This window comes from Anolis carolinensis, chromosome 5 (genome assembly GCF_035594765.1).
Source record: "Anolis carolinensis isolate JA03-04 chromosome 5, rAnoCar3.1.pri, whole genome shotgun sequence".
Classification (NCBI taxonomy): Eukaryota; Metazoa; Chordata; class Lepidosauria; order Squamata; family Dactyloidae; genus Anolis; species Anolis carolinensis.
Genome location: NC_085845.1, coordinates 185,128,187 through 185,139,349, shown reverse-complemented (window position 1 = coordinate 185,139,349; position 11,163 = coordinate 185,128,187). Strand labels below are relative to the sequence as shown.

At 39.3% G+C, this 11,163-nt stretch overlaps 1 protein-coding gene across 4 annotated transcripts in view; it reads right to left on the bottom strand.

The window, feature by feature from the left end:
• Positions 1-1,980: 1,980 nt before the first annotated feature.
• The window catches only part of dennd5b (DENN domain containing 5B), a 130,363-nt gene continuing 121,180 nt past the window's right edge, over positions 1,981-11,163 (bottom strand). For all 4 annotated transcript variants that reach the window (XM_062981105.1, XM_062981107.1, XM_062981108.1 and 1 more), the window contains 5 exons: positions 10,603-10,790; positions 9,634-9,716; positions 8,609-8,735; positions 6,740-6,914; positions 1,981-5,128 (listed from right to left, as the gene is read on the bottom strand). In XM_062981105.1, coding sequence (XP_062837175.1) covers positions 4,945-5,128; positions 6,740-6,914; positions 8,609-8,735; positions 9,634-9,716; positions 10,603-10,790 — 757 coding nt within the window. In that variant the 3' untranslated portion in view covers positions 1,981-4,944. The remainder of the gene's footprint in view (positions 5,129-6,739; positions 6,915-8,608; positions 8,736-9,633; positions 9,717-10,602; positions 10,791-11,163) is intronic.

Genomic DNA, 11,163 nt, shown 5'->3' with positions numbered 1-11,163 from the left:
CTTAATTTGTAAATACAGTAATTACTACATAGCATTACTGCGTACTGAACTACTTTTTCTGTCAAATTTGATGTATGACATGATGTTTTGCTGCTAAATTTGTAAATACAGTAATTACTACATAGCATTACTGCGTACTGAACTACTTTTTCTGTCAAATTTGATGTATGACATGATGTTTTGGTGCTTAATTTGTAAAACCATAACCTAATTTGATGTTCGATAGGCTTTTCCTTATAATCCAACATATTCGCTTATCCAATGTTCTGCCGGCCCATTTATGTTGGATAAGTGAGACTCTACTGTATGTGGAATAATTTCCAGGGTGGGAGAAAGAACTCTTGTCTGCTTGAGGTAAGTGTGAATGTTGCAATTGATCGCTTTGATTATAATAATAAATTTATTTTTGTATGCAGCCTCCATCTCCCCAGCAGGGGACCCAGGGTGGCTCACATGGGGAGCATGCCCAATAGAATCACATAAAATCATAAAATAACAATTTAGACATCAAACAACACAATTTAAAAACAATTTAAACAGGTCATAGTTAAAATTGGCATAGTTAAAATGTTAAACAATCATCCAGGCATTAAAGGTCCAATATAGAGTAGCATTGCATTGAATGGCCTTGTAGATTCAAAGCCTGGCTGCTTCCTGCCTGGGGAATCATAGAATCATAAAGCTGGAAGAGACCTCACGGGCCATCCAGTCCAACCCCCTGCCAAGAAGCACAAAAATAACAAAAAGCACCCCCGACAGATGGCCATCCAGCCTCTGTTTAAAAGACTCCAAAGAAGGAGCCACCACCACACTCCAAGGCAGAGAGTTCCACTGGTGAACAGCTCTCACAGTGAGGAAGTTCTTCCTAATGTTCAGGTGGAATCTCCTTTCCTGTAGTTTGAAGCTGCTGTTCCACGTCCTAGTCTTCAGGGCAGCAGAAAACAAGCTTGCTCCCTCCTCCCTCTTCATAATTTTAGTTTGTCTTCTCTGAACCTGCTCCAACTTGCAACTGTCCTGAATGCATTACAGCTGGCCCACCGTATCCGCAGGTTCATGGGTTCAGCCATGGTTAACAATATTTTTTGGGGAAAAAAGATGAAACCTCAATTTTTCTGTGTGCTGAGCACTATGCTGATATGTAGCGTTACACTGCTTGTAGCCCCTTGTCATTTCACAGGTCCGAAATTCTCCCTCTAGCACTTGTTTGCCATTTTTATAAGAGACACCACTGACCAAGCCATTGGCTGTTAGGAATTGTGGGAGTTGAAGTCCAAAACACCTGGAGGGCCAAAATTTGTCCATGCCTGCTCTAGAGTATATATAAGCCACATTAGGTTCCACCTGATAGTAATGTCTCAATTAATGGTGTGTGTGAACCAGTTGTGTCTGTAAGGTTAAACTTTTACCTTGTGTTTCTATTTTTTATTATGTCTGGTGTTTTTAGATTGTTTTAATCTGCTATTTTAACTGATATTTTGTTTGTTTTTAACTTTTCACGTGAAATATGTTTTAACCATATACAGCTTTTAAAATGCAGTAGGCTGCCTTTGGTCCTGTTCCTAGAAAGATGGGATATAAATCTAAGCAAGCAAGCAAACTGCAAATGTAGAAAGGATGAATATTAAAACATAGAAAATATCTGTCTGTGTGACTCTTAAGGATCTCCTTACTCTCTATCAGTGTCATCAAAGACACACAGATGTCCTTTCTTTGCTGCATAGCATACAAACATATTACCCTTAGAAAGGCTGATATTACTGCTAAGCAGCTTGATAATTTCTGAACAGGCAGAACACACCAGTAGGGTGTTTTGTATTAACTTTGTATAGAACTGATCTTGTATATCATGCATTTTGCAATAGGTTTCTACATCTTAACTTGCTAGAGAAGGTTGCCAGTTTAGGTCTAATGTTACCCTCAGTGTGTGTGTGTGTGTATGTTTTGTTTACTGACTTTAATAAAGTACTCTTGGACAGACTGTATTATTCTCACAGTTTTATTTGTAAAGACCATTGCATGAAAAGCTGCATTTAATTGTAATCCAAACCCTGGGAGAGGGGAAAAGAAAATCCAATGCACATCAGTTTGTGATATGTATGCTAAAGTGCTTGAAATAACAATACTTTTACCGATACCCACTTCCTTAACATTATCCAGTCTTGATTAACTTACTAATCATGTAAAACATAAAACCAGCAACATATTCTGGGGTTACTTAAGGGATAGGGAGGGGGGAGTTCTTTAATAAACTATACTTCATCTACTTGTACAATTTCAACTGTAACATACAACATTTCCTTAATAAGATATTTACTTCTGAGAGTAAGAGAAAGCAAAATACATATAACGGCAGCATTTTTCAAACACACTAAACCAAAACAAAAACAAACCCCAATTAACAGCCCAGTCCCAAACTTTTTTATTCAGAAGTCATTTCCATGTAAGTAATTGGAAATTACTTCTAAATATAAGGGCTGCAGAAGATGAAATAGTGAATCTTCCAGCACCGAGATCACCTCATTCTGGTTAGCCTGAGATTTGTGAACTGTTCACACACTAATCCATATTTCAGTTCTATTAAAACACTGTATCAGTATAGCAGTGGTATTAAAGAATATTTGAGGGCCACAGTTCCTGAATACAGAATTAACTGTAATTTACCAGAATGCTTTGGTCATTTTAAAAATTCAGTTTCTCACATCTACAAAGGCTTATTAATACTGATGTCAAAAGGGTGTGCCAAACTGTGGAGAACCACAGCTAAGTCTTCACCCTTCCTTAGAAAAGACAGTAGTTTCTTTAATATTCGAAGTGCTCAAAGCTGTCTGGCGGTTATTTTTTGTTTGCAAAGTTGCACATGAAAGGAAGAAAACAAAACGTCCACAAAGAACTGCACTCCTGAAGTAGTCAAATAGACAGGTCTATCGGAGATCGATCTCATGCTTCAAGGGTTGGGAAAGTACTACGTAAATGTACAGCACTGTATTGCCTAAAAGGAAAGAGACGTATATAAGGATGTTCTTATATAAGTAAGAATTGACTTCACAGGCTGGCTGTAGAGCAGAAGCATGGGCAAACTTAGGCCCTCCAGGTGTTTTGGACTTCAACTCCCACCATTCCTAACAGCCTCAGGCCCCTTCCTTTTCCCCCTCAGCCGCTTAAGCGGCTGAGGGGGAAAAGGAAAGGGCCTGAGGCTGTTAGGAATGGTGGGAGTTGAAGTCCAAAACACCCAGAGGGCTCAAGTTTGCCCATACCTAGTATTGAGTAAAATGATCCAAAACACCGAGTATCAGAATATAAGTGAATGATCTGTAGTTTGAGTGGAAAAACCAATCATGTTGCCCAAATAATACTGGTTTCCTGAAGATTACTTGGGAAAAGTATGGCATCTACATTCCTGAAAATGTATTTGAAACCACATCAGTGTAACCCAGTGGTTCCCAACCTTTGGGGCCTCCAGGTGTTTTGCACAGAGTTTCTGGGAGTTGAAGCCCAAAACACCTGGAGGCCACAAAGGTTGGAAACCAGTCGTGTAACCCAAGTTGGTTCTGAAAAGTCAAAGGAGAAGGATCAACAAGTAGAAAGAATTCCTATATGTTCTCTCTCGTGCCATCTCTAATTGGGATTGTCGGCTTGTTCACAGTACAGTTGGATGAGATTTTGAACTCTTCGTTTTTAATCATAACTGAATGCCGCAGGTTTATTTAGGGAGCTTATTTAGTTCAGAGAATACCCAGCAAAAATATACTCAGAAATACTAATGAATGTATGAGACACATTCATGCAGCCAAATCTTTTTGAGATGAATCTAATAGTGAAAGTTACATACTATTTGAATAAATCTGGTGGCAAAAGATTCAAGAAGTCAAAGATATTGGTAAAATATCCAGACATGTGTAAGCCACTAGTTGTTTCAGGGTTTTCTAACTATTAATACTCAACCAAAGAAGGGAATCCATATCATTTCAAAGCATATGGAATAATTGTATAGGAATTTCTCCCAAGCCATGTACGTATAATAAATGGTTGTATTTTCTTTCAGACTCCTCTTCCTCCTCTTCCCTTTCCAAGAAAGTTTCATTTTCAGAACACAAAAGTCTAGGGCTTGGAAGGGAAGAAGAGTTGAAAGGTCCCTTAACCCTTCAAAATTATAATGTAGTTCCCAACCACCCTTGTCCCACCTATTCGCATTTTAATGTAGCAAAAATTCTTCAGATGCCTGTTTGAAGCTCAAGGATTTTGCACGTTCAGTGTGAAATCATTGCTTTGCACCATTTGTGCTGATCAACAAAGTCAAAGAGAGGATATTCAGAAACCTATCACTCACAGCTTATTTGATGCACACCAAAAACAAAAAAAGGTTCAGACCTAAAGGATATAACAAGAGACCAACATGAATAGGGCACAGAGCAAACGGTATACATTCCACAAGAAGAGCACAGCTACCCAGAGAGTCTTCATGTCTTCACGAAAAACGCCCCTCTGCTAACCTTTGTACAGTATATTTACACACAAAAGTGGCTTTTCCCCATGGTATGCGCAAGAAATGATCCCTTCCCTCCCCGAAACCTATAAAGTTATTTCAAGCTATTTCCCCCTGAACCCGAGAACACTGATTCTAAGAAAAGTTTCTTGTTGGTAATATTTCTGAAGGAAGATAGCCTCTATTTACACACATTGAACACATGAAAATACTCTATTTTTTATACTACATTTCTGAGTTGAAAACTACAATACTGCAGCTTAGCTTGTTTGCAGCTTCAGGGCAGAACAGTGAGGAGACTACATGAGAGTGGGTGACCCCACACCTATCAACAAGCTGATTTTAAACATAACAGTGGAGCACTACCAGCAGCATCTGCATTTCAACAAATCTGTCCTCTCCCAAATTTGATAGCATGTCAGTTGCTTGGGAGGTGAAACAGGGAGTTGAAGGGCGATCTGCTACACATCCACTCCTTTTATGAGCGATCCTTCCAGGGTAACGTTGAAATCCTGCAGAGTCTGCAGGACTCGGATGAGGGAGTTCACTGCCATGCGGTCGCGTAGCAGAGCATTCTCTTCATACATACGAGTGATGGCTGGACATTCTGCCAACAAAGGAATCCACTGCGGGAGCAAGTGATCTCTGCAAAAGAAAGGATATCATCATTGAGCAGTCTACATTCAGAGAGAGTAGCTCAGGCTTGTCCAACCTGAGGCCCATGGGCCGCATGTGGCCCAGGCCACCTATTGTAAGCTTACTTAAAACATTATGTTTTGTTATGTTTCATAACTCAGTTGAGTGGTTCTCAAGCACAACTCTGTAGACGACAACAGAATGGAATGAATACCATATTTACTCGAATCTAACATACCTTTTTTGGCTAAATTACATCGTGAAAATTGAGATGCATGATAGAGGAGGGAAATACAGTGGTGGCTATAAGACAGCTGATGGGAAGTAATGGCGGCCACCAAAAGGCAGGCAGGAAGGCCAGGTGGTGGGTTGCACTACATTAGATAGTAAAATCTTTTTTTGTAATGCACACCTTCAAAACTGAGGTACGCATTACATTCGATATTGTATTATACTCAAGTAAATACAAATATTTTACATCTACAAATATCAGAGCATTATCTATAATTCACATTATAATTACAAACAGTTCAGCCAGAAGACTTGTTTGACAATTTTAAAATACCCTCTGAATGAAGCAGTGCAAATTCAGGATTATTCTGCAAGGACTATTTTTTGCTTATCTATGGTGGTGGAGATCCAAAAACTACGTATGGAGTCTTTTTTTATTATTTTTCTCATCAGTGATTGTTAATGCATTTTGTGCATGACTCAAGACCATTATTCTTCTTCCAATGTGGTCCAGGGAAGCCAAAAGGGCTGGACACCCCTGCTGTAGCTTAGTTATAACATAACATTAAAATATGACTAAAGAAAAAACACACTTTGGTTAGGTGCGCCACCTGAATATCTCAACCACAGTTAGAGTATGGGCTACAAGCCAGAATGGCAAGTCATAGTTTCACATGAATTTGCAAACCATTATTTGCATTAAGTAAATGGTTAAGCCTACATCCCCAGCCACAAAATCATATTCTGCCATATACAAAGTAGAAGTAACCATATTGATAGGGAAACATTACTAAAATATACTGGAGAACCCAAATCCCACAACAACAGTTATGTTGAGGGAAAACAACAGTAAGTGGATCAATTTTTCCACAATGCAGACACAAGGCTCCAGGCTAACCTGTCCTTAGCATCAGAAATCCTCTATTTTAATTTTGAAAACAAGAAAACCACATCTATTTACATTTCTATGAAGTTTCTACTCATGAAAACTACAATGCTATATCAATCGGACAGTGAACATGTCCAAGTCATTTAATGTGACTATAAATATTTATTTATTTTTATCCCACCATTCTCCCAGCTTAGGGACTTAAAGGCAACTAACAAAACATATGACACTATGCAAATTAAAACAAAAATTAAAATTTGAATATAAACATTAAAAAGTCATTAGTTCTCAGTTTTGAACCTCTGGATATTTTGTACTTCAGCTCCCAGAATCCTTGACTATTGGTCGAGTTGGCTGGCATTTCTCAGAATTGATGTCCCAAATATTTGAATGACCAAAGTTTGAAAGCCAGCAGTAGCTCAGAATATTGTTAAAACAACAGTATTTTTGTAGTATGGACCATCACACAAGAGCTACTTCACAAGCAAACACATACTTACCGGGTTCCAAGGCAAACTAGAATTTGAAATTTGCCATCTTTTCCTATGTTCCTTGGAGCAGTATTGATGGCATTTACGTAATGGCAGAATGTTTTGCAGGAGGATTTTTGGAGGAGTACGTCTTCTTCGCTGTCCCCAATCTGATCAGTAGTCTCAAAGTATGCAACAGCCTTTTCTGAGTACAAAGAAAAAAGGATACAAGGAACTCACTGTACACAAAATGAAAAGACTCCCTGGCCTTGTTTATCTTAAGGAGGCCATATTTAACTAAGGCTATAGAAATGCAACAACTCAGTCAAAACTTGGTGAAACTGACCGAGTAAATAAGGAAAAATCCTTTTTGTGATTCCCCTCCCCAACTTTGTCATATAGAATAATTTTGCTAATTAGTACATTTATTAAGATTAAGTAAATATGAAGGACCAGCATCACACAACATCCAACTATAATGTCAGCTTTCTATGAAGGACAAAAGAGGGGCCCATTAAAAAAAACATGGCAGATATTTTGCATTTTAATCAGTTCGGGAACATGACTTTTTGGGGAAAATGAGGTGTCATTTCTTCACCTCACAAACATTTTTTTCCTTAGTCCTGACATACAGCCAAAACATAACAACCTGTTTAAAATGTGTGAACCACCTTAGAAATCATCATCATCATCTTCCATTCAGTCCAGAAGATAACAAAGCACACAATAATAAAATCTCTACCTATACAGAAGCACATGTTGGACAGCAGTCCCCAACATTCCTCAAAACCGGCCATATTGACTAAGGTTGCTGGAACCTGCTGTCCAAAAACATTTGTAAGAATGCATGATTTCCATTTCTGACCTATCAGGGCTGTAATTATGTCAGTACTAAAGAAAATTTAAGTTTCTCCACCAAGTTTAATCTAAAATCCATACTTAAGAAAAGCCTGCACTGGGAAAACTGCCCTGCTGTCATTATGCAGGTTGAGCCTGCTTGCGCCATTGCTTTTCTTCCTTTTTATTATTAGACATAATCACCAGTAAGCAGGCACTAAGGTCTACACATTCATGCAAATTAACATCATGCAAATACTTCCCAAGTGAAGAAAGCTTAAAGTAGCCATTCTGTAATTATATACTGAGTGATTTGGTGACTGGCAGCTAGCCTGTTCTAGAATCGTGTATTACCTTACAGTGAATTCTTATCCCATTAGGACACAGTACCTATGGATTCGGAGGGAATTACTGCCCTAAAGACATCTCTGGCAGAAAAGTATTATGTTGCTTTTACACCAGCTTGCCAGTTAAGAACCAGTTTCAAATAACAAGCTTGTTCTAACAAAGGAAAGGTATGAAACTTGAGTATAAACCCACCTTTGTTTACACAGAATGCTCTTACGATAAATACAGTTCTGAAGGGCTAAAGTAGCTAAATCCTAAAAACTAGATCAGAGTAGAGTCTAGGAAATTAATTCTTGGGCTACAACCCTTGGAACCACCCTCCCTCAGCCAGGGTATGTATAATTTCAGACTATACCTTCCAGAATCCTGCTGGTTCAAGATATCTTGGCTGTCTCTGAGCTCTTTCTCATGTTAACTTTGCAGCACTGTTATTATTCTGATGTAGAAAATCTAAATACTGTTTTCCTTCTGTTGGCAAATCTGTTTGCTATTTGAAATTGACCCACATTTGTTAATCCTAGAATTGGCCCAACCATTAGGTAGTAGTTACTGTTTACCAACAGGTTAACAACCCATTTCGTCACTATTTCATGAATTCCAACCATAATAAATCACCAGACTACTTGAAAAGGTTCTTGTTTGGGACTATGGCTCCATGTTTCATTCCATCCCACCCTTCCCAAAAATCCCAGCTGAACCAAGCTTCCTCATTACCTATGAAGTCCCAGATGAAAACGTTCTTATGGAAAATGCGAGCCGACTTGAAACCATGGTGGAAGACCTGCTCAAGTGCTACAACCAAGCCATTTTCTCCACACAAGAGAACGGTGAAACTTCCTCTCTACAAAAAGAGAAACAATTAAAATCTACATGAATTTCTGATTTTTTTTTTTACAGTAGTGATGCTCACCCATTGGCATTTGTAAGAAGTAAGTATCTGGTATTTACTGATGGGAGACCAAATGCTGTGGACTCAGGGCTGGCCCTAGGAAATTTTCAAGCGTAAGTAAACCGTATTTTGGTGCCCTCCCCCCAAATGCAGTAAGAGTGGAAGAAGAGAGCCATGGAGATTTCCCCAAAGTGCTGGGCCTTGGCCGGAGGGAGGAGTTTCCTCCCTCTAGCCAAGGCCCAGCCTAGGGAAACCTGGGGCGCGTTGTTGTTTCCTAGAACTTTTGTTTGCCCGCCTCTCTCTCTTTCTCTCTGGCCACTGTACCGGGCGCCTCAATAGTGCCCCAAGGGGATTGGGTCCTTCCACATTTGCATACTTCACTTATCAGTTCAGCCGCCCCTGTGTGGACTCTATTTCAGAGGAAGCAACTGGCAAAGCCACCTCTGAGTATTCCTTGCCTAAGAAAACCCTATGCAATTCATGCAACTTGAAGGTACACACACATATGGAAACGGGAAATAATGAAAGTGAGGCTGCAATTTTTTAATTATTTGCTCCTCTGGTGGACAGCAACACATTTGAAAATTTTACAAAGGGGGCACAAGGCCATTGCCACAATGACAGACCTGGCCAGAGATTGGAAATGTCACAGATTTCCCAGAGCTCCCAACCAAAATGGCCAGTGGTCAATTGAGAAATTCTGGGAGATATAGTTAAATTGGTAATTTTAGTATGATACGGAATATTCAGCTTTAATTATTGTGCCGGTCACTAAAACCACCTGTCACTAAACAGCCAAGTGACAAATATTGCTCACATTCCTTTTATAGGTTTTGATAAGGAACCATACCTCTTTCTCAGGTTTATGGAAGTGCTTCACTATATTGTTCACAGCTTCCCCAATTCCTTCTTGGATCTGTCCAGCATTGGGTTCTGCATTAAAACAAAGGAAGAAGGGAGTGGAAGAGAATGAAATTCACCTAAAGACAGTGATACAAGAAAGTAGGCTTGACTTTAGGATATCACTGGTTGCTATATCGTTTGCTTTGGCACAAGGGTAGAAATATTGTATTGTTTCAGATACTGTTGGACTCATCATTGACATCCCCCGATGGCGTAGTGGACTAAGTGACTTGAAGGTTGGGTTGCTGACCTGAAAGCTGCCAGGTTCGAATCCCACCCGGGGAGAGTGCGGATGAGCTCCCTCTATCAGCTCCAGCTCCATGCGGGGACATGAGAGAAGCCTCCCACAAGGATGGTAAAAACATCAAAAAACATCTGGGCGTCCCCTTGGCGTCCTTGCAGACGGCCAATTCTCTCACTCCAGAAGCAACTCAAGTTACTCCTGACACACACACATACAAAATCATTGACTAAACTGAAGCTTTTGCAGTTTAATAAACTTTTCCATGTTTTTATGATAGAACCAATTAGTAAATGACATTTATACCCAGGAACACAAATCATGTAACATAGTGTAACCAAATTAAAAGCAGAATTCCAGACTAGATTAATCATTACTAGATACAGCAGGATGTTTAGGGTTTTTTATGCTCAAAATACTCACATGTGGCTCTCCACTAGTAGAAAAGGCCCACATTTAGGAAAATGGAAAATTCTGAGTTGACGTGATTGCAATTTTTCTCCATTTTTAGATATACAGTATAGACGTATTAAATGTGGGACTGCACTTGCAACACTGTATTCACAGTTTATCTTGAAAGGTCTGTATTTCTCATTGGCAAATAAAAATAAACGTATTTCCCTCTTGATGTATGGTAACCTTTGCCTGCTATCCTTGCAAAGAGCTAGGTCTTACTTGTGTTTTTCCCTGTGAGGGAAGTGATGCTCAATCTCCGAACTGAGGTTGGGGATTTCTGCTGCGGAGGGGTCCGGCACTGCTTCCCAAGGTCTTCATCTGATGATGTTGAAATCAGCTCTCCGATAAGAATCCTCTCCAGGCTTCCGTCGTCAACACCTTTCCCCAGCCACCTTCCACATGGAAACCTGAAATGTTACATGTTAAATGTTTTTAAGAGCATATGTTTGAAAGAATCTAAGTCTTAGGGTGCAGAAAGCTCTAATGCCTTCAATTGACTCTGTTCCTCCTCACCATTAGCAGAAATAGGTGAAAATAGATGCATGTAAAGTAAACAAATCTTATTTCCACGTTACAGAACTCTTCTAGAAGGATGTCATTTTGGTGCAAAATTTCATTAATATCTGTGTGTGTGTGTGTAAGAAAAACAATAACATGCAAAGTACTCTTTCTGTGGAACTGTTAAAGCTGTCTGGCAGTACTTGTGGTTTCCAACATCCAAGATTAAAAACCAGTTTAAAAAATATTTTGCATAAATACATATCAGCAAACAGATACATC